Genomic DNA, 24,722 nt, shown 5'->3' with positions numbered 1-24,722 from the left:
TGTGGCAACAGTTTGGAGAAGGCCCTTTCCTGTTTCAGCATGACAATGCCCCCGTCCCCCGAGCGAGGCCCATACAGAAATGGTTTGTTGAGATTGATGTGGAAAAACTTGACTGGCTTGCATAGAGCCCTGACCTCAACCCCAACGCCGACTATGAGCCAGGCCTAATCGCCTAACATCCGTGCCCGACCTCACTAATGCTCTTGTGGGTGAATGAAAGCATGTCCCCGCAGCAATGTTCCAACATCTAGTGGAAAGCCTTCTCAGAAGAGTGGAGGCTGTTATATCAGAAAGTGGGGGGAACAACTCCATATTAATGGCCATGGAATGAGATGTTCAACGAGTAGGTGTCCACATACTTTTGGTCATGTAGTTTTTCCCCCTTCAGGTGTGAAGTGCAATTGAGACTGCGTCATCTGTGGATCTGTTGGGGCGGTATGCAAATTGGAGTGGGTCTAGGGTGACTGGGATGATGGTGTTGATGTGTGTCATGACCAGCCTTTCAAAGCACTTCATAGTTACAGATGTGAGTGCTACAGGGTGATAGTTGTTTAGGCAGGCTCTTGGTAACAGGGACAATAGTGGTCCGCTTGAAGCATGTTGGGATTACAGACTGGGACCAGGAGAGATTGAAAATGTGTGTGAAGACACTTGCCAGCTGGTCAGTGCGTGCTTTGAGAACAAGCCATGTTATTCCGTCTCTGATTGTTAACCTGTTTAAACATTTTGCTCACACTGGCTTGAAAAAAATACGGAGGGAAAACTCTCCTGGTAGATTAAAGGGTCTGCAGTTTACTATGAGGTATTCTTTATCAGGTGAACAAAAGCTTGAGATTTCCTTCACACTTGAAGCAGCACACCATTTGTTATTCATGAGAAGAAAAAAAACACACTCCTTTCGACTTCCCTGAAGACTCTGAACGATCCTGCCGCTGCTCGGAGAATCCACCGTCATCATCCAGCCATCGTTTCAGTAAGACAATATTGCAGCTCTTCAAATCTCTCTGTCAGGAGACTCTAGATCGAAGCTCATACACCCCCCCCCCCTCCAATTATTATAATAAATAATAATATACAGTATGTATTTATACTTTTTTTAATGAACTAACTCCGGCTTTTAACCTACTCTTGAAAGTTGTAATAGTAGAATGCACAATGCACAATGCAATTTCGAAAATTGGGTAGGGCATCATCAATTCCTCTTGTTGTGTTAGTCATTGCATACCTTCGAGAGCTACAGTGCCTTGCGAAAGTATTCGGCCCCCTTGAACTTTGCGACCTTTTGCCACATTTCAGGCTTCAAACATAAAGATATAAAACTGTATTTTTTTGTGAAGAATCAACAACAAGTGGGACACAATCATGAAGTGGAACGACATTTATTGGATATTTCAAACTTTTTTAACAAATCAAAAACTGAAAAATTGGGCGTGCAAAATTATTCAGCCCCTTTACTTTCAGTGCAGCAAACTCTCTCCAGAAGTTCAGTGAGGATCTCTGAATGATCCAATGTTGACCTAAATGACTAATGATAATAAATACAATCCACCTGTGTGTAATCAAGTCTCCGTATAAATGCACCTGCACTGTGATAGTCTCAGAGGTCCGTTAAAAGCGCAGAGAGCATCATGAAGAACAAGGAACACACCAGGCAGGTCCGAGATACTGTTGTGAAGAAGTTTAAAGCCGGATTTGGATACAAACAGATTTCCCAAGCTTTAAACATCCCAAGGAGCATTGTGCAAGCGATAATATTGAAATGGAAGGAGTATCAGACCACTGCAAATCTACCAAGACCTGGCCGTCCCTCTAAACTTTCAGCTCATACAAGGAGAAGACTGATCAGAGATGCAGCCAAGAGGCCCATGATCACTCTGGATGAACTGCAGAGATCTACAGCTGAGGTGGGAGACTCTGTCCATAGGACAACAATCAGTTGTATGTTGCACCAATCTGGCCTTTATGGAAGAGTGGCAAGAAGAAAGCCATTTCTTAAAGATATCCATAAAAAGTGTTGTTTAAAGTTTGCCACAAGCCACCTGGGCGACACACCAAACATGTGGAAGAAGGTGCTCTGGTCAGATTAAACCAAAATTGATATTTTTGGCAACAATGCAAAACGTTATGTTTGGCGTAAAAGCAACACAGCTGAACACACCATCCCCACTGTCAAACATGGTGGTGGCAGCATCATGGTTTGGGCCTGCTTTTCTTCAGCAGGGACAGGGAAGATGGTTAAAATTGATGGGAAGATGGATGGAGCCAAATACAGGACCATTCTGGAAGAAAACCTGATGGAGTCTGCAAAAGACCTGAGACTGGGACGGAGATTTGTCTTCCAACAAGACAATGATCCAAAACATAAAGCAAAATCTACAATGGAATGGTTCAAAAATAAACATATCCAGGTGTTAGAATGGCCAAGTCAAAGTCCAGACCTGAATCCAATCGAGAATCTGTGGAAAGAACTGAAAACTGCTGTTCACAAATGCTCTCCATCCAACCTCACTGAGCTCGAGCTGTTTTGCAAGGAGGAATGGGAAAAAATGTCAGTCTCTCGATGTGCAAAACTGATAGAGACATACCCCAAGCGACTTACAGCTGTAATCGCAGCAAAAGGTGGCGCTACAAAGTATTAACTTAAGGGGGCTGAATAATTTTGCACGCCCAATTTTTCAGTTTTTGATTTGTTAAAAAAGTTTGAAATATCCCATAAATGTCGTTCCACTTCATGATTGTGTCCCACTTGTTGTTGATTCTTCACAAAAAAATAAAGTTTTATATCTTTATGTTTGAAGCCTGAAATGTGGCAAAAGGTCGCAAAGTTCAAGGGGGCCGAATACTTTCGCAAGGCACTGTATTTATAAATTGTCAGAAAATGTCCAGATCAACTAGCCCATGTCAGACAAATTTTTTTTTGCCCATAGATACTGTATGCATTTTTTTCTCACTCAAATACATGAATACACATTAGGCATGGCAAAATGTATAGAATTGTAAGAAAATGTGCTTTAAAACTGCAAACATTTCTTTGCCCCCCCCCCCCCCCATGACAAAATGTGTAGAAATTGCAGGAAATAAACTTTAAACCTAGAAAATTATCTCGTCCAACAAGAACAGTTTGTGTCATAGACATGGCTCGGGATGTTCCCCAATACTGGAAGGGGGGCCCCGAGTGACACATTTTGGGAACCCCTGTCTTAACCTCAAGGGATTTTATCCTGCATGATTAAATAAAGGCTAAATGAGGTTAATCTCTGCATTTAGAGAGGATGCATTGATTGCAAATGTCACCAAGAGTAATTACAAAGTAAACACACAGAATCCCAAATGGCAGATCAGTTGTTTACTCCGATTGGAATAGCAATGGAAAAAAAAAATGCCAATGAGGAGGCGTTGTTCACATTACACATTGTTATTATTTAATGAGTCTGTACGTCAGGAGATTAGAGCTGTAAACCCACAGCTATGTATCTTGTAAAAAGGTCATTTATTTCCATAATGAAAAACAATTTGCATCATCTGAACAGTTCAAGTAACTTTGCTAATGTGTCCAATTTAAGTTGTTGACTTCTCAAAGTTCGAACCACTTCTTGTCTCCAAATACATAGGCAACATTGACTCTTGGGACTCCCTTAAATAGTACAACTGAAGCCCCTCTCTATTACATCTTGTCCTCCAACTTCAGAGAATGGAGACGTTTTAACCTCAATCCTCTCTAGCTTTTATAACTGGCCCTGTTTGGAAAATGACTAGCTTTCTCTGGAGTGTGAGCCAGGCAAGCACGGTTGGGAAATGGCTGTTTTATTCATGCATTATCAGAGAGGCTAGGTTTCTCTTCCTCTCTATTTCTGTCTTTCTCTGTCGCTCTCTCTCGGTTTCCTCTCTCACACCTTCCCTTCTCCCTCCATCTCTCTCTCTCTCTCCATTTCTCTCCCTCCCCCTCACTTTTCTCTCTCGCTTTCTGTTTCCCAGTCTGAATAATTCATGGATCAACACAAATAGCTGTGAACAAACTGCAGCCCACCTCTGGGCACAAGCCTCTAGAGTCTACCGCATTCAACTACTGGGTTTCTACACCACACAACCATAATGCTGCTGTTTCACCACGCTGTACACTTGTTAAGGGCTTCAGATGTCGGCCCCGTTTTACTTAAAAACCAGACTGAAACAGTGATTTTTTTTCCAGTAGTTTACAAAACATTTATTGCATGTGTCCCAAATGGCACCCCATTCCCAATGTAGTGCACTACTTTTGACCAATACACCATATAACCACTGTGCTGCCTCTCTGTACTTGTTTCCCCTTACATTACAGACATTGGCCCATTTTACACGACCACTGCAGACGGCACTGCCTCCCTGTTAAGGGATGTAGACAGACGTTGCCCCAGTTTGACTCCGAAGCAACCATATTTCAGCAGTTTATTTACAGTCTCAATTCATGTGAGATCAATGGGTGTACTTCACCCCACTGTATCTCCTCCTAGAGAGTTGCAATCAGAATCAGACCCCTTACTGGGTGACATAGTCTTTGTTTCAGACATGTTTAAATGTGTAGTCAGATAATCCCATTACCATATTGGCTTACCAGGTCTCCATGATTGAAACCCGTATCTTACAGCAGCTATATTTAGAGAAGGGGTTGTAACCCCTACCTTATATTTAGGATTCCTCCATGGGCTTTACCAACAGTGTCATGTCACTCACACTGTCCTCTTTCGGAACTAGGTGGGGTGTGTGATTGGGTGACTTCCAAGCTTGCTGGCTTTTTTCCTGGATCTGCAGCCGTTCGTGTAGGAGTGAGAATTCCAGTAATTAACTGGGTTTAACCCCCCCTGCCCATCTCCCCCCTCTCTTTCTCTTTTCTCATCTCCCCCTCTCTTTCTCTTTATTCTCTACTCCCCCTCTCTCTTTTCTCATCTCCCCCTCTCTTTCTCTTTATTCTCTACTCCCCCTCTCTCTTTTCTCATCTCCCCCTCTCTTTCTCTTTATTCTCTACTCCCCCTCTCTCTTTTCTCATCTCCCTGTCTCTCCCTTTTCCTGGTCTCCGGTGCTAATTCCGCCTCTTTCTCTACCCCATCTCTCGTACTCTGTCTTTTCATGCCTTTTGACAACTTTGCCGCTCTGTATCGCTCTCTCTCTCCTCCCTCTCACCCTTCATCTCTACACTCTCTCGCCAAGCCCTCTCTCCTTCCCCCTCTTCGTCCCTCTTCTTCCCTCTTCCTATTCTTCTCTCCCTCTCTTCCCCTCCTTCCTCTCCTCTCCTCTCCTCCCCCCTCCTTCTCTCTCTCTCTCTCTCTCTCTGGAGGGTGAGTTGAGGTGATGAGTGGGCGTTCTCTGGCTCAGTAATTAGAATGGGAGAAAAGAGACGAGACAGGATCAAGGAAACACACTCACACAACAGGAGTGTGTGATGTGTTGGTATTCACGGGGTGATACTCCTAATCATCCCTCTTCTGTCTCTCTCTCTCTCTCTCTGACAGGTGTGTATATGTCGGAGAGAGAGATAGATATGTATAATGCTGAATAATGCTTCCCCCCCCCCTCTCTCTCTCTCTCTAGTTTGGGAGAACAGAGGTGATTGACAACACTCTAAACCCAGACTTTGTCAGGAAGTACATCCTGGACTATTTCTTTGAGGAGAAGCAGAATCTACGCTTTGACTTGTGAGTGATTATTTCTTTTAAACACCGGCCCTGATGAGTCCCCACATGACAACCCTCCCTCTGTTCCCTTTCTTTCTCTTTCTCTGTCTGTATCACTGTCTCTGTATCTTTCTCTTTCCCCCTCTCTGTGTTCCCCATTCAATTCAATTCAAGAGGCTATATTAGCTTGGAAAGTGTAGGGACTTACATTGTCAAAGCAAACAAGAAGAACCGTATTGGGGCGGCAGGATAGCCAAGTGGTTAGAGCTTTGGACTAGTACCCGAAAGGTTGCAAGTTCAAATCTGTCATTCTGCCCCTGAACAGGCAGTTAACCCACTGTTCCTAGGCCGTCATTTAAAATAAGAATGTGTTCTTAACTGATTTGCCTAGTTAAATAAAGGTCAAATAAATTTTAAAAAGACACGTTCCATTATACTGTAGTGACTATTCTGTTCCTTGTTGGCCTCATGTTCACACCGAGAGGAATCCTAGAGACGGTTTCCTCTCCTTTCGAATGGTGTTTAGTCATCAATAGTAAACATCAGACAGACACGATAGTGGTTGGCACACAGCTGTCTCATTCTCTCACACATAATGTATCCAGGAGGAGGTAGTGCAATAACAGGGCTAGGATTGGATTTTGGAACGAAAACTATAACAGCAAATGGCTGGGCGATGATGGAATATGGCGAGCTAATATAATATTCACAGAACATTATGAATCTTATCTTTTGGAGTTTAACTGTGAACAGTTAGTTATAGTGATCTATGACTTCTATGATAAAAACGTAGGGAGATAAAAACACATGTGGCTTTGGTTTCAATCCTCAGCCAGTCCCATCCAGCGAGAACAGAGGGGAATGGAGGAGCAAGGACCTCCCATAGAGGTTCAATTCAACCCTGTCAGACGTATATGATTACCCCAATTTGTATAGTGTAGAAGTACGCAGAGTCGGACATAATAAGAAGCTACCCCCTTTTGCTCTGAGGTGATGACCCTTGGTAATCTGAGTCATCCTGATTCATGATCTGTATTGCGTCACATGCTATTGCATGTGCGGCTCTCGTCTGACTCTGGGCTGTAGTGGTCTATTGTATCACGGCCTGTTTCATCTTCACAGGGCTCACAAAGTGGATGTCCTTCTCCTTGATGTCTCTATGTTCAAGGATTTAGAGAAATGTATTCAAGTGTCCCTCCACAGTGACACAGTGACACAGAGCACAGCTGGAGAGAATAAGAAACGCATTGCGGACCACTCAAATTGAGCTTTGAGACACTAAGAAACAACCAGTCAAAACATGGTACAGGCCTCATCTGTAATGCATTACGTCATCGATACCCGTGTATGCATCAACAAAATACAGTGGGTCAAAGGTCAATTAGGCAGTTCTAAAGAAACGGAGGATAAGGTGGCGGGCTTTGGTGCAGGCCTTTACACTCACGTGCAGGTGATCAGGCCCATGAACAACTAGCCTCCAATGGTGAGATATCTTCCCACTAATAGGAAGGTGAAATAGATAACCAAGATGAAATACGACCCCCTTAGCATTTACTCACGTACATTGATAGATGTGGAAATATTAGATTAGGGTTTCCTAAACTCGGGTCCTCGGGACCCCAAGGCACGCACGTTTCGTTTTTTTTTCCTAGCACTACACAAATAATCAACTAATCATGAAGCTTTGATCATTTTGAATCAGCTTTGTAGTGTTAGGTTAAAAAAGTGAAACGTTCATGCCTTGGGGTCCCGAACACAGAGTTTTGGGAAACGCTGGATTATATGGATGTCAGTAATGAGCCACGGAGAAAGTTCATCTACCAGAGGCCTCGTTAGAGATCCCTTTCTCTCTCTCCTTCTCTCTCTCGCTCTCTCTTTCGCTCACACACACACACGCACATGTAACCTGTGTTACCTATCTCTCCTCCAGATATGATGTGGACTCTAAAAGCCCAGACCTGTCCAAACACGTGAGTGACACACCCTCTCAGACCTACAGACACAGATGAACAGGTATTGGCCAATACTCCCAACAATAATCAACACCACTGACTTGAAACCATTGATTTTTCAAAGTTATCATTGATCAATATAAGTTAACAGAATTTCCTGAACAAAATGATCAGGGCTAGAAGCGTAGGACTCATCATGGACAACTGATGGAATGTCCAGAGAGATGAAACATGAGAATCCTGCACTCTGATTGGCCAAACTCTCCTTATCTATGACTCTGGTCTGATCGTGAAGTTGCATGGTTTGATTAGTTGTGCCTGCTACATGTTGCATGTTCTGTCAACAAACTACCTTCATGGATTTATGCAAACCTAGTGGTTAGAGCGTTGGGCCAGTAACCGGAAGGTTGCTGGCTCGAATCCCCGAGCTGACAAAGTAAAAAATCTATCGTTCTGCCCTGAGCAAGGCAGTTAACCCACTGTTCCCGGGGCGCCGAAGACGTGGATGTGGATTAAGGCAGCCCCCCGCACCTCTCTGATTCAGAGGGGTTGGGTTAAATGCGGAAGGAAGACACATTTCAGTTGAATACATTGTTGGACAACTGACAAGGTATCCCCCCTTTCCCCCCCAAAGAACCATCCAGGTATCCAAATATACAGCATGAAAATGTTATGAACCTTTTTGTTTGTTCATACAATGTGGTTGTTACTACAAGTACATACAATGGCTCCGTGACCATACAGTAGGGCAAACCTTCTGTATGTTCAGTATGCCTGGGTCCAGTGCAAAATAACAATTGGGCAATTATAAAGAAACGTCTCCATTGGAGGATAAGGTGGTAGGCTTTGGTGCAGTGGTGTAAAGTACTTAAGTAAAAAAACACTTTCAAGTACTACTTAAGTAGTTTTTTGGGGGTATCTGTACTTGACTTTACTCTTTACATTTTTTTGACGACTTTTCCTTTTGCTTCACTACATTCCTAAAGAAAATAATGTTCTTTGTATTCCATACATTTTCCCTGACACCCAAAAGTACTTACATTTTGAATGCTTAGCAGGCCAGGAAAAGGGTCAATTCACACACTTCTCAAGAGAACCACCCTGGTCATCCCTACTGCCTCTGATCTGATCTGACTAACTAAACACAAATTATTCGCTTGTAAATGATGTCTGAGTGTGCTCCTGGCTATCCTTAATATATATGTATATATATATATGTATATGTATATTATTATCCCATCTGGTTTGTTTAATAAAAGGAATGTAAAGTGATTTATACTTTTACTTTTGATACTTAAGTATATTTAAAACCAAATACTTTTTGACTTTTACTCAAGTAGTATTTTACTGGATGACTTTCACTTTTACTTGAGTCGTTTTCTGTTAAGGTATCTTTACTTTTACTCAAGTATGACAATTGGGTACTTTTTCCACCACTGCTTTGGTGCAGGATTTACATTCATATGCAGATGATTACTGTTGTAGAATAATGTACCTTCTGTGTCCTCAACTAGACTAGAATTGATCATGAAATGCTTTAGTGCATTTGAATTGGATAAACAGGATGTGTGAATCATCGTGTCACTATTTGACTGCTAATAAGAGGATAACAATCTTCACATTCTGTCGCTGGGGAGACTTGTTGGATCAAAACAGTCTAACAGATTATTTGAGGCATTTGCATACAAAGAGAAGATTTGCATATCTCCAATTGCATGATTTTCATGAATTCTATTCCTCCCGGATGTTTTGTTACAGCTCTTATATGACACCTAATCTGTATTCTCTCCTGCTACACTTCCTGGTTTGAGTGGTGCTAGGTGTTCTGGGTATTGTAGTGTTTGTGTGTACATGATGTGTTCTGTTGTTGTTGTTGTTGACCCTGCTGCCTGCTCTCCCCTGCCCTCTGGAAGCCTTCTGATCTCAACGTACGTCTCTGCCTCTTTCCTTTTCTTTTAGTACTGTAGCTATAGTATATTTTAGCTAGATACAGAAAACACACACAGCTGTAATGCATGTAACACACTTTAATAACCTCAGTATATTACCTCCCTCCTTTCTTTCGCTCTCGCTATCACCTTGTCCAATCTTCTCCCCAACTCCCTTCATCCCTGTTTACTTCCCCTCTCCCCTTGTTTCCCTTTTGTAACCCTATACCTCCTCCATCCTGTCTGTCTCTTCTTCCCTCCCTCTTCCCCCCTCTCTCTCCCTCCTTCTCCTCCCCCTCTCAGGACTTCTTGGGTCAAGTGTTCTGTACCCTGGGGGAGATCGTGGGGTCACCTGCCAGTCGACTGGAGAAACCACTGGGGTGAGTCTCTCTGATAATATCATAACTTTTTTTCAAACCGCTGTTGTCCTAAATGAGACCATTACGGATGAAAAGTTGGCCGCTGTCCACTGTTCTGTGGTGGTGAACGCCTGTCCATGGTACTGAAATTTCTGATCCCCGCTAATTTGCTTGTTGTTACCTTTTGCTCTTGTTGTGGCAAAGTCACACAGCCTTGTTTTCCACCTGTGTCAGTTGGGATTGTTTTTCTGGACCCCTAATGTTGCTGAAGTACCTGCCTGAAAAGTACCTACCTGCCGGGACCCCCTGCTGTTACCCAAAACTGCTGGGTCCATTTCAAGGCTGTTGGTTGTCATTGTGTGATAATGAGAATAGACAGAATGTTTTACTCCTGTAGAGTCTTTTTTTAAATGTATTTTTTTTTACATATTCTAATGAGACTATGTTGACAGAAAAGGGACAGAAAGACATACAAAGGAAAAAGAATGAGAAAAGAAGATTACTTGAAATAAACAGAGAGGGAAGTAGAAGGAGAGAGAAAGAAACAAAAATAAATCAAATTGTACTCGTTCTGACAAATTATTGTCATTAGAGAAAGGGGGCGAGGCGCTGAACCAGAATTACAACAATTAGTAGTAATAGCACCTTGGGATTCATTTAAGATACTCTTTGAAGAGGTAGGGTTTCAGACGCTTTCGGACGATGGGCAGGGACTCTGCTGTCCTGCTTCCACCTTAGGGGTGCCAAGACAGAGAAGAGCATTGACTGGGCTGAGCGGGAGCTGACCCCCCGAAGAGGTGGAATGGCCAAGAGATCAGATGTGGCAGAACAGAGTGCTCGGGTTGGGGTGTGGTTTGAGCATAGCCTGAAGGTATGGAAGGGCAGTTCCTTTTGCTGCTCCGTAGGCAAACACCATGGTCTTGTAATGGATGCGAGCTTCAACTGGAAGCCAGTGGAGTTTGCTGAGGAGTTGGGTGACTTGGGAAGGTTGAACACCAGGTGGGCTGTAGCATTCTGGATAAGTTGCAGGGGTTTGATGGCACAAGCAGGGAGCCCAGCCAACAGGGTTGAAGTACTGTAGTCCAGATGGGAGAAGACAAATGTCTGGATTAGGACCTGCGCTGGTTCCAATTTGAGGAACGTGCAGGAGCTAGTCACTGCTTTGATGTTTGCAGAGAATTACAAGGTGCTGACCAGGGTCACGCCAAGGTTCTTTACACCTACAAGGGGGACACAGTGGAGTTGTCAACCATGATGGAGAGGTCTTGGAGCGGGCAGGTCTCCTCCGGCAGGGCGAGCAGCTCTGTCTTTTCAATGTTGAACTTAAGGAGGTGGGCCGATATCCAAGCTGAGATGTCTCCACGTCACCTGGTAGGTGACCTCCCAGGTAGGATGCAATCCAAGAGTGTGCAGAGCCTGAGATGCCCAGCCCCTGGTTAGGGTCAAGAAGATCATTCTGAGAGAGATAACGGGAGAGTTAGCAATAGATAGTACGCTCAAGTGTATTGGGAAGAAAAGAAAGAAGATACTGGTCTGTAGTAGTTGACGTCAAAGGGGTCGAGTCTTCATTTCTTGAGGAGGGGAGCGACTTTTCCATCTCAAAGTCAGAGTGGATGAAGCCAGTGGTCAGGGATGAGTTGATGAGGAATGGGAGGTCTCCAGAGATGGTCTGGAGAAGGGGATGGGGATCGAGCGGGCAGGTTCTTGGGCGATTGGATATCACAAGTTGCCAGATTGCATATGGAGAGAGAGGGGGCAAAAGAAGTCTCTTCTTTTCAAAGTGATTAACAAAGTTGCCCATGGAGAGGGAGAAGGGAGGGGGAGGAGGTTGAGGATTAAGGAGGGAGGATTAGAGGCAGAAGCTTGAAATTTAAAGTGATAGAAGGTTCTCCGTAAGTTTAGTTTTCCGCCATGACCTCTCAGCTGCCCGCAGCCCTATTCTGTAAGCTCGGAGTGAGTCACTAAACCACAGAGCAGGAGGGGATGGCTGAACCAGCCAGGAGGAAAGGGGACAGTGAGAGTCATAGGATGTGGAAAGGGAGGAGAGTAGGGTCATAGAGGCAGAATCAGGAGACAGAAGGAAGAGATGATAGGATAGGAGAGAGAGAGAGAGCAAAGGTTGCGATGGTGCATGACCATCTGGATAGCGGCTGAGTGGGTAGGGTTGGAGGAGAGAGGGCGGGAGGGAGAGAAAAATAAACAAAGTATTGATCAAAGACACGAAGGGGGGGTTGTAGTGAGATGTAGTTTTATGTCACCCATTACGATGAGTGGCAAGCCATATTCGGGAAATTAGCTTATCAAGGTGTCAAGCTCATTGAGGAACGCTCCAGCCGCTGAGCGATAGATGCCATCAATGTAAAGCTTGAGTGGACAAGTGACAGTGACAACATTCAAATGAGGATGTGAGAGAGGGGGAAAAGATAAAATCTCCACAGGAGAAATGAGTAGCCCTGTGCCACCACCGCGATGACCAGATGCTCTTGGACTAATCAAGTGACGATAGAACAGCAGGAGTAGCAGTGTTCTCTGGGGTAATCCGTGTCTCCGTCACCAACAAAAACTCTAGAGACTTAAGGGCGATATAGGCTGAGATGAACCAGTTATGTTAATGTAGATCTGTCCACAAGAGATTAGGTTGGGGCCTATATGACAGAACTGAAAGAGGGGATAAGAATGTGACATGGGTGAAAGTGGGGACGAGTGGGAGTGCATGAAGAGTGTGATTTGAGGTGGTTAGTTGAGGAGATGGGGAGAAGAATGTGTGACGAGAGTCAAAGTGGCAATCGTGGGAGTTTGTTTGCTTACTTCATGATTCAAGTACAACACTACATCATCCCCCCCCCCCACTCCAAGTATACAGCTGCTTTATTAAAACAGACATTGCATGTCTAATAAGAATCTGAAGGAGGCTTTGAAATGAAACCTCTAAAAGTCCAAGCCATTGGCTTAAGCTAATGTACAGTATGGAATTGTTTTAAGATGGTCATACCATGGATCATTTAACTATTTGATTTTGAATTTTAGGACCCCTTTAGGTATAAAAAAATATATTGAATTTGGCCTCTACTACCTATACCCATAGAAACACATTGAATAACACATTCATAAATTGCAAAAAAGGCAGTAAAAAAATAAATCATAAGGAATCAGGTTTTGAAGGCTCAGGAAATACAGTGTATATTTTAGTTTTTTGGACACATATTTAACCCCTTATTTTTGATGGCACAAAACTACCTCCATACTTCCATTCATCTCTATGGGTTACCTTCAGACTAGTCACGGGACACTTGTGGGGGTCAATGAGCAAAACAAAGAACACCATTGTTGATAGGTATGCGTAACTGGCTGTAAGGGAGTCAGGCGCAGGAGAGCAGAAGTTCGGTAGCCAAAGGAGCCTTTTATTTCAGCGAACAAAAACATGGCACTAAGAACACTAAATAGAAGGTGGGTTGACATAACCCAGCGCAAACCAGTCTAGCAAGCACATACAACAAACAATTCCACACACAGACATGGGGGGGAACAGAGGGTTATATGCACGTCTAATACTGAGGGAATTTTTATTTATCCGTTATTTTACCAGGTAAGTTGACTGAGAACACGTTCTCATTTGCAGCAACAACCTGGGGAATAGTTACAGGGGATGAATGAGCCAATTGTAAACTGGGGATTATTTGTTAACCGTGATGGTTTGAGGGCTAGATTGGGAATTTAGCCAGGACACCGGGGTTAACACCCCTTCTCTTACGATAAGTGCCATGGGATCTTCAATGACCTCAGAGAGTCAGGACACCCGAAAGACGGCACCCTACACAGGGCAGTGTCCCCTATCACTGCCATGGGGCATTGGGAATTTTTTTCGTTTTAGACCAGAGGAAAGAGTGCCTCCTACTGGCCCTCCAACACTACTTCCAGCAGCATCTGGTCTCCCATTCAGGAACTGACCAGGACCAACCCTGCTTAGCTTCAGAAGCAAGCCAGCAGTGGTATGCAAGGGGGTATGCTGCTGGCAAATTGAAACCAGGTGTGTAGGAAAACAAGACAAGACAAATGGAAAAATTAAGGGTGGATCGGCGATGGCTAGAAAGCGGGTGACGTCGACCGCCGAACGCAGCCCAAACAAGGAGAGGAACCGACTTTGGTGGAAGTCATGACAATAGTGTTTGTGAGAGTCTTGTGCGCTGTGCCTGGCCCGCCATAGTAGTCGCTAGTGCACAATGAGACAAGGACATTCCTGCCGGCCAAGCCCTCCCTAACCCGGAGGACGCTGGGCCAATTGTGCGTCGCCCCATGGGCCTCCCGGTCGCGGCCGGTGGCGGCAAGGCCTGGGCTCGAACCCAGGTGGAGAGAGATTGTAAGACAGAAATAGTTGCGTTATGCGTACATTACGACATGACATGTCAAGATGTAGCGGAGGGTCAGTTTTTAAAAACTTTTCTCCAATACTATAGAGCCATTACCATGTCGATCAACGCTTGAATAGAAACCTAGTTCACACCCCCGATTTTGAAGTCAACACAGTCCCTACAGTCCCATTAGTTTTCTTTGTAGACTCGTTTGAATGTTGCGGTTGCGCACATTTGTACGGAATGGGGTGAGTTTACGTTAGCTAGCTAGGTACATAAATTTATTTAGTTTGGTTGTTTTTAACCTCTACTTCAAGATTTCCACCAAGGCCATCACTCTCATTTAAGAATCACTCTGATGTGACGTTGTAAAATGTCATTCAAGGGCTGAGGGCCAATGGGTGTCTACTTTGAGTTTGGACTGCAGCCCTAGTTGCCTCGGGGATTCGAACCAGCGACCTTTCAGTTACTGGCCCAACGTTTTTAACCGCTAGGCTACATAAATGTGTATCCAAGCTTGATGGGTGACTCCTCTTTCCTATGCAAAAAAACACAACTATAGATGTTATGCACTAGCATGTAATGCAATGAGATATATTTGACACAGGTATTTACTTTGTAACACGTGTTGTCATTGACTAGACCCAAATATAATTGTATGAGATATGCATCTGTGTACCGCCTCTTTTGTACCCCTCTGCTAGCTAGCTAAGATGGGTACTCCAGTCAGTTGTCACTAGTTACCACAGCCACAAAGTCATAATTATGGATAAACTGCTTATTTCTAAAATGTATCTTCTTAAAATCTGATTTTAAACCTTACCCTAACTCTAACCGCAGTGCTAACCTTATGCCTTACCTTAATCTTAAATTAAAACCAAAAAGCTCATTTTAGATGTAATGATTTTTTACGATATAAAGGGCTTGAAGATGAAGTAGAATGCCTCCTGGAGGCCATTTTGGAAGGCTACCGCATTATTTATTCTGACAACAGCTGAGTGGCTACCCCAAACTGCATGATAACAGTGCCTGAAGCTAGTTGATTAATCTCCACGGTCATTTTCTGTCGAGTATTCGGCTGCTCTAACCAGGCAGGAGAGACAACGGGGGAAAAAAGGTTTACAGATTCCCCGCAATCATGAAACACGATTGGTGACACCAATGAGATAAAAACTCCAGAACTGTCAGAAAAGTGAAAACTTTTTGCCCGTCAAAACCTGAACCCAGACAGTTGTCAATACATGGTTTGCTATGATAATTTCATCACTGGTAAATCAAGTCTGATTGATTTTGAGTTTAGGTTCGCTGTTATACTAACCAAGTGTTGACATCAACACTAAGTTAGCCAAAATTAGCTAGCTCAATAGCTTGTTGTCTAGCTATCAGCATGTTGTCGCTTGAGTTAAGTTTTGGGGAAGCAATTTTTTTTAAATGATCTTTTATAACAAAAGATTGCATGCCTCTAACATCGCATTTGCAGACTAATGCAGACTACTATTCCTACTGTGATGAGTAGATTGGATAGGGATAATTTTGGCTATTAATAAGTGTGGAGTGGCATACGTTTACAGGCTGTATCAGAGATGTTTCTTTCCCTTGCACGGGAAAAATGTTGCCTTTTAATAAACCTTTCATGCAATTCTACTAACTTGCACGTTATGTGACTGGAGAAGCGACATCGGCAGAATATTTTTTAATATGATGTTAGTCTAGGCCTACCCTACTGACATTGACAACAGATCATTAAAAATGACTTTGTCTTGAACGCAACCATGAAATCTTGACCGAAAAGGGGTCCTGGCTAAAAGGGATCCAGCTTTTGTCAAATACACATAAAAGGTTATATTTGACCTAATTCTCCTAACCTGCTGCGTAAATCCTCCTAATCTGCTATGAAGTGTCAAATATTACGTTCATTTGACAAAAGCTGGATCCCTTCTAGCCATGATCATGAAAAGGGGAGATGCAAATTGTACAATATGACATCCATATAGCCTGGAGGACATTATTGTCCAAACATACTCCAGTGGTTATCATATATTTGTGTGATAACACAATGATAATTTGATAACTTTGTTCATAAGAGGAGGGGGAAATGTATGGATATTACAGCATGGGACAAAGGCCTCAATGGGATAGGACAACCTGATATGTTGACGATCGGTTGCCCAACAATGGATTTAATCTTTATATGACACTAAAACATATGAATGAATTAAGCACAACCAAACACGTAAGTGTCCTGATGGTGTAGGTGATGCTGAAGTTCTAACACCAGGTGTGCTTTTCATTTGCTTATGTACTGTAGGTTCACCAGCTGACCTCTATCAAGACACCTATGTCTTGACTTGCCTAGTTAAAACATTTTATTTTTTTAAATGTCGACTGGATTCCCACTGTGAAGACGAGCAATGCTGCAGCAGCATCAGTTTCTACTTCTACTGTGTTATTTTACAGATATAAAAGGAGACATCCCAGTTATACGAGTGTTGTCATATTCTGTGCTTTGGACAGTCTGAATGATACTGTTGTGCCATTCAAGTAGAGAGCACCTTCACCTTGTCGTCATGACAAAAGTGTATGAATATATATATAATATAATTTTGAAAGAGTTAAAGACTATTGTTTATATTGTAAACATGGGTAAAATGAAAAGGTAATCTCTGCTTTGCTTATTGTCTTTCTTTTACAATTTAAACACATTCAGCATAGACAATGTAATTGTTGTGGTAGTCTTAGGCAAATCATCTTCATTATCACACTGGCACCTCCAAGTACCACACAGACCTTCTGGTAGAAAAGTATCTGGCATTGAACATGGTGGTAGTAGAAGTTGTATGTTTTAAGCTAAGGATCCCATTATCTCCTGCTTCCAGACATTTCACCGCCTAGATTACAAGGGTTGGATTTGCAATAAACAATTTCATCTCCGCACAAGGCATGTGCAACATCAAGTATAATGATTATAAGAAATAAGAGGACACATGGCTGAAACGTGTAAACAACGTGTGTGTTAAGCTATCCTCTACTTCAGATGCACAATGCCAAGGCGTGCATTGCAAATGCCCATAAGGCAATTGCCATCATACTGTAGGACCGTGGTTCCCAACTCCGGTCCCTGAGTACTCCCAACAGTACAGTTCTATTGTAGACCCGGACAAACACACCTGATTCAACTTGTCAACTAATCATCAGGCCCTCAACGAGTTGAATCAGGTGTGTTTGTGCTTTTGGAGGTACCCAAGGACTGGTGTTGGGAACAACTGCTATAGACCTATGGCGGCACTGGCGTTGCATGCCATCATCAGTTAGAAAATGGGTTCACATGGATGATATCCTGAAAGAATTGCTTATGCCTGAACAAAAAGGTCATGTTCATTTGAGAATATAACACAGAAACACAGACATATTAGAGACAGATTCCCTTCCCCTCTGCTGCAGGATTGTGATCTGTGATTAATCAACATCGACACTAGTTCGTCTTGAAATATAGTTAAGTTAACAATTAAAACAAGTTTAAACACTCAACTTCAAAGAACCAACACTATTTCATATAATTCCAAAGCGTACATGTAAGCTGACTCGTATGTCAAGGCTAGACATTTTAGTAACAAGTAGGCTATTACTACTAAAGCATCATTTCAGGTGAACAAAAAAAAATTGTCAAAACCAGAGGTGGCCAACCTCACTCGACTGATCACTGATCTACTGGGTGAGCAGACTTCCGTTCCAGCCCAACAATAGCACACTTGATTGCTAACTAATTAGGTTTGATACATTGAATCAGATACAGTGCCTTGCGAAAGTATTCGGCCCCCTTGAACTTTGCGACCTTTTGCCACATTTCAGGCTTCAAACATAAAGATATAAAACTGTATTTTTTTGTGAAGAATCAACAACAAGTGGGACACAATCATGAAGTGGAACGACATTTATTGGATATTTCAAACTTTTTTAACAAATCAAAAACTGAAAAATTGGGCGTGCAAAATTATTCAGCCCCCTTAAGTTAATACTTTGTAGCGCCACCTTTTGCTGCGATTACAGCTGTAAGTCGCTTGGGGTATGTCTCTATCAGTTTTGCACATCGAGAGACTGAAATTTTTTCCCATTCCTCCTTGCAAAACAGCTCGAGCTCAGTGAGGTTGGATGGAGAGCATTTGTGAACAGCAGTTTTCAGTTCTTTCCACAGATTCTCGATTGGATTCAGGTCTGGACTATGACTCGGCCATACTAACACCTGGATATGTTTATTTTTGAACCATTCCATTGTAGATTTTGCTTTATGTTTTGGATCATTGTCTTGTTGGAAGACAAATCTCCGTCCCAGTCTCAGGTCTTTTGCAGACTCCATCAGGTTTTCTTCCAGAATGGTCCTGTATTTGGCTCCATCCATCTTCCCATCAATTTTAACCATCTTCCCTGTCCCTGCTGAAGAAAAGCAGGCCCAAACCATGATGCTGCCACCACCATGTTTGACAGTGGGGATGGTGGGTTCAGCTGTGTTGCTTTTACGCCAAACATAACGTTTTGCATTGTTGCCAAAAAGTTCAATTTTGGTTTCATCTGACCAGAGAGAGCACCTTCTTCCACATGTTTGGTGTGTCTCCCAGGTGGCTTGTGGCAAACTTTAAACGACACTTTTTATGGATATCTTTAAGAAATGGCTTTCTTCTTGCCACTCTTCCATAAAGGCCAGATTTGTGCAATATACGACTGATTGTTGTCCTATGGACAGAGTCTCCCACCTCAGCTGTAGATCTCTGCAGTTCATCCAGAGTGATCATGGGCCTCTTGGCTGCATCTCTGATCAGTCTTCTCCTTGTATGAGCTGAAAGTTTAGAGGGACGGCCAGGTCTTGGTAGATTTGCAGTGGTCTGATACTCCTTCCATTTCAATATTATCGCTTGCACAGTGCTCCTTGGGATGTTTAAAGCTTGGGAAATCTTTTTGTATCCAAATCCGGCTTTAAACTTCTTCACAACAGTATCTCGGACCTGCCTGGTGTGTTCCTTGTTCTTCATGATGCTCTCTGCGCTTTTGACGGACCTCTGAGACTATTACAGTGCAGGTGCATTTATAAAGTTCAAGGGGGCCGAATACTTTCGCAAGGCACTGTATTTGTAGTTGTCCATATATTCTAAGTCAGAACCGTCCCGAGTAGTGATGTTGGACGGGCGGGCAGGTGCAGGCAGCGATCGGTTGAAGAGCATGCATTTAGTTTTACTTGTATTTAAGAGCAATTGGAGGCCACGGAAGGAGAGTTGTATGGCATTGAAGCACGTCTGGAGGGTTGTTAACACAGTGTCCAAAGAAGGGCCAAAAGTACACAGAATGGTGTCGTCTGCGTAGAGGTGGATCAGAGACTCACCAGCAGCAAGAGCGACATCATTGATGTATACAGAGAAGAGAGTCGGTCCAAGAATTGAACCCTGTGGCACCCCCATAGAGACTGCCAGAGGCCCGGACAACAGGTCCTCCGATTTGACACACTGAACTCTATCAGAAAAGTAGTTGGTGAACCAGGCGAGGCAATCATTTGAGAAACCAAGGCTATCGATGGTGAAACCAAGGCTATCGATGGTGAGGAAGGCATTTAAAAAAACTTCCAGGATACCCTGGCAAGGTTGATTAGAAAGTCCTGCTCACTGAAGTGTTTCAGGGAGCGTTTGACAGTGATGCATGGAGGTCGTTTGACCGCTGACCCATTACGGATGCAGGCAATGAGGCAGTGATCGCTGAGATCTTGGTTGAAAACAGCAGAAGTTTATTTAGAGGGCAAGTTGGTTAGGATGATATCTATGAGGGTGCCCGTGTTTACGGCTTTGGGGTGGTACCTGGTAGGTTCATTGATAATTTGTGTGAGAGTGAGGACATCAAGCTTAGATTGTAGGATGGCTGGGGTGTTAAGCATGTTCCAGTTTAGGTCGCCTAGCAGCACGAGCTCTGAAGATAGATGGGGTGCATTCAGCTCACATATGGTGTCCAGAGCACAGCTGGGGGCAGAGGCTGGTCTATAGCAGGCGGCAACGGTGAGAGACATGTTTTTAGAGAGGTGGATTTTTAAAAGTAGAAGTTCAAATTGTTTGGGTACAGACCTGGATAGTAGGACAGAACCCTACAGGCTATCTCTGCAGTAGATTGCAACACCGCCCCCTTTGGCCATCCTATCTTGTCTGAAAATGTTGTAGTTAGGGATGAAAATTTCAGAATTTTTGGTGGTCTTCCTAAGCCAGGATTCAGACACGGCTAGAACATCCAGGTTGGCAGAGTGTGCTAAAGCAGTGAATAAAACAAACTTTGGGAGGAGGCTTCTAATGTTAACATGCATGAAACAGAAGTCATCAAAAGAGAGTGCCTGGGGAATAGGAGTGGAGCTAGGCACTGCAGGGCCTGGATTCACCTCTACATCACCAGAGGAACAGAGGAGGAGTAAGATAAGGGTACGGCTAAAAGCTATGAGAATTGGTCGTCTAGAACGTCCGGAACAGAGAGTTAAAGGAGGTTTCTGGGGGCGATAAAATAGCTTCAAGATATAATGTACAGACAAAGGTATGGTAGGATGTGAATACAGTGGAGGTAAACCTAGGTATTGAGTGATGATGAGAGAGATATTGTCTCTAGAAACATAATTGAAACCAGGTGATGTCATCGCATGTGTGGGAGGTGGAACTGAAAGGTTGCATAAGGTATAATGAGCAGGGCTATAGGCTCTACAGTGAAATATGCCAATAAACACTAACCAGAACAGCAATGGACAAGACATATTGACATTAAGGAGAGGCATGCTTAGTCGAGTGATCATAAGGGTCCAGTGTGTAGTGAGGTTGGTTGGGGTTACGGCGATTCAGACAGCTAGCCGGGCCATCGGTAACAAGCTAGCATAGGATGGAGGTATGTTTTTAGCCACCTCGTGCGTTTCCGTCGGTAGATTAGTGGTGTTCCGTGTGGTAGAGGGGATCAATCCAATTGGCAAAACAGATATAGTTATAGTGACCCAAGAAAAATTGTCCAATAGACCTATTCAGATAGCAGCCGATAAGATAGCTAACGATTAGCAGGCCGCAGATGGGCATTCAGGTAACGTTGTGACGGAGGGGCCAGTTGGATAACTGCCTCGGGCAGATAACGTTGGTAGTCCATTCGTGAAGGCCCGGTGGGGCTCCGCATCGGCAGTAAAACGAATCCGGATAGGTGATTGTAGCCTAGGAGTGGCTGATGGAACTCTTCAGCTGGCTTGCTCCGGAATAATTGATGTTTCCTCCGGGATCAACATAAGCCAATTGTCACTCAGATAGCAGCTAGCTAGCTGCGATGTCCAGGTGTAAATGTCCAGAGCTTTCGGTTGAAATCCGGGGATATGGATAGAAAAATAGGTCCGGTATGTTCTGGTCTGAGTCGCGTAGTACAAAACTGGCAAAGGCTTTTTGAGCTAAAAGATAGCTGATGACCATCAACCGTGGTTAGCTGAATACTAACGCTAGCTTCTGGCTTGCTTCTATTGTGGATATCAGATTTGAGGTAAATAATATATATATTTTTAAATTGGTGAGGCGGGTTGCAGGAGAGTGTTTTGAAGTTTAGTTTTTGGAATATAAAATATGTAAAAGAATGCGAAGAAAGCTGTAAATATACATGTACACGAGTCACGACAAAACGAGGACATCTGACTGCTATGCCATCTTGGACTAAGCAGGTATGACAACTAGTGACAATCAGTCCAGTCCCAGAGAGACAGTCTGTTCTGCTTGCCTTCTTGACTTTGATACTACGTGCCATCATGCATTTGTGCATGCACACTGGTAACTGTCATAGCCACCTTGCTAGCTAGCTTAGCTAGCTCACAAACCAGTATTTTCTTAGCTGTTTCTAGACGATGGCGCTTATTGATGCCGTAAATCGCATAAGGACCTCGTTGTCACCATTGGTAATCTAGCTAGCCATTAGCCAGCAGGGTTGCATCGGTTTCCATTGGATTCGATTTTGCTAGGCTGGCTAGGTAGGTAGCTAATACTAGCAAGCTAATGCAAGCTGATTACCTTGTAGGGGCCTATGTTGACTAGCGTTGCTAGCATGGTAATGTTAGATAGATTGATAGCTAGCTAATGTCGATACACCATAGTTGCGGTTCCGCAAAATCAAGGAAATGGTACTGAACTCAAAATCATTTTTGACATTGTAGTGGCTATTGATGTTTTGGTTGTTTGTTTTCTGCTTTGTGACATTGCGGATATCATATTTTCGGCATTTAACTTTGAGATAACTACCGGTATGTATTACATTCGGTTAGGAAGCGGCCATTGTGTTAATCTTTATCAAATACCGAGGTGAGAGAGCGCGAAAGAGCGAGAGGGATGGAACCGAGGAAAGGCTTTTTGAGAACAGAAGAATAAGAAGGGTGGAAGGCAGTATAGTAGGGAAGCCATTGGACAGACAAGTGTGTGAGGTATTTTTTTCCTGCTCAAGCAAATTTGTGAGAAGGAGTAAACAAAACAGTTCTGCTGGGAAGGAAGTTTTATGCCTTGATTTATTCCTGTTCCACATCTATCGTCAAGACCCTCTCCTTGTGTCATTGTCTGGAGAGAGGACAGAGACTCACTGGTAATTAATACGGAGTAGTAATGAATGCATGATGAGATTCAGCTGCCCCAAGTACTCAGGAGACTTGATTAATTTCAATGTGTTATATCTTAAATACATTGTATTCTTTAGTTATTAGTGACATGCCCACTGCACACCTGGGCACCATTGACCCAGCTACAGCTTCAATTGAGCGGTATACAATCAAAGCCTCTATATGGAAGTTTACAGGAATACAATGTTTTCCTTGTGTTGTGAGGAAGTTCAGAAAGTATCCAAACCCCTTGACTATTTCCACATTCAGTTGTGTTACAGCCTGCATTTAAAAATGATTAAATTGAGATGTTGTGCTTAACAAGTTACATGATAAGTTGCATGGACTCACTCTGTATGTAATAATAGTGTTTAACATGATTTTTTAATGACTAAGTCATCTCTGTACTCCACACATACAATTGTCCCTCAGTCAAGCAGTGAATTTCAAACACCGATTCAACCACAAAGACCAGGGAGGTTTTCCAATGCCTCGCAAAGGAAGGGCACATATTGGTAGATGGGTAAATTATTTAAATAATAAGCAGACATTGAACATCCCTTTGAGCATGGGGAAGTTATTAATTTCATTTTGGATTGTGTATCAATACACCCAGTCACTAGAAAGATACAGGCATCCTTCCTAACTTAGTTGCCGGAGAGGAAATAATCCCCTCAGGGATATTACCATGAGGCCAATGTTGACTTTAAAACAGTTTATTGGCTGTGATGGGGGAAAACTGAGTATGGATCAACAACATTGTGGTTATAGCACAATAGTAACCAAGTTGACAGAGTGAAAAGAACGAAGCTTGTACAGAATACATTTTTTTCCAAAACTTGCATCCTGTCTGCAACAGGGCATAAAGTAATACAGCAAAAAAAATGTCAAGCAAAGTGGTGTCTGCATCATGTTATGGGTATGTTTGTCAAATTTAAGGACTGGGGAGTTTTTCAGGATAAACGAGAAACAGAATGGAGCTAAGCACAGGCAAAATCCTAGAGGAAAACCTGGTTTATTCTGCTTTCTACCAGATACTGGAACATTTTAGCAGGACAATACACTAAAACACAAGGCCAACTCTTCTGGAGTTGCTTACCAAGAAGACGGTGAATGTTCCTTGAGTGGCCGCGTTACAGTTTTGACTTAAATCTACTTGAAAATCTATGGCAAGACCTGAAAATGGTTGTCTAGCAATGATCGACAACCATTTGACAGAGCTTGAATAATGTTGAATAGAATAATGGGCAAATGTTGCACAATCCAGGTATGGAAAGACTTACAGCTGTAGGTGCTTCTACAAAGTATTGACTCAGTGGTGTGAATACTTATGTAAATGAAATATTACTGTATTTCATATTTTTTATTTTTATTTTTTTTATTCCAAAAACATGGTTTCACTTTGTCATTATGGGGTATTGTGTATAGATGGGTGAGAAAAAATTAGCAATTTAAACCATTTGAAATTTAGGCTGTAACACAACACAATGTGTAATAAGTCAAGGGGTATGAATACTTTCTGAAGGCACTGTAGTCCGTTATTGGCTGATATCCAGGGATTCAGAACCATAGCCTGGTCAAACGTAGTGCTCTGTGTAGGGAATAGGGTGCCATTTGGGAAACAGCCATATAGTTCAAACAGATAGACCAAGGCCGGGTGGCCAGTCCTGGAGGAGGGGGTGGTGGAGTGGACACAGTTTGGAACCTATTCAGTCAAACACCTGTTGTTGGGATTGTTGGAAGTCAAAAATTAAAGAATTATATAATTCATACACGGTTGATTTTTGGGGAGTTTGTTTCGCATCTAAACCTTTTGTTGTTGGCAATCAGTCCAAACCTCATGGGTAACATCTCCTCTCTACATATAGGATC

At 43.1% G+C, this 24,722-nt stretch overlaps 1 protein-coding gene across 2 annotated transcripts in view; it reads left to right on the top strand.

The window, feature by feature from the left end:
• Positions 1-24,722, top strand: part of LOC110527714 (copine-5) — a 195,640-nt gene that overhangs the window by 51,288 nt on the left and 119,630 nt on the right. Inside the window, exons 4-7 of one of the 2 annotated variants that reach the window (XM_036983206.1) lie at positions 5,566-5,669; positions 7,579-7,618; positions 9,514-9,528; positions 9,832-9,908. In XM_036983206.1, the coding sequence (XP_036839101.1) occupies positions 5,566-5,669; positions 7,579-7,618; positions 9,514-9,528; positions 9,832-9,908 (236 nt within the window). The remainder of the gene's footprint in view (positions 1-5,565; positions 5,670-7,578; positions 7,619-9,513; positions 9,529-9,831; positions 9,909-24,722) is intronic. The other variant, XM_036983207.1, reaches the window with a different exon arrangement.

This window comes from Oncorhynchus mykiss, chromosome 7, assembly GCF_013265735.2.
Source record: "Oncorhynchus mykiss isolate Arlee chromosome 7, USDA_OmykA_1.1, whole genome shotgun sequence".
NCBI lineage: Eukaryota > Metazoa > Chordata > Actinopteri > Salmoniformes > Salmonidae > Oncorhynchus > Oncorhynchus mykiss.
Note: the sequence above shows the minus strand (reverse complement) of the source record. Positions and strands in the feature narration are given on the sequence as shown.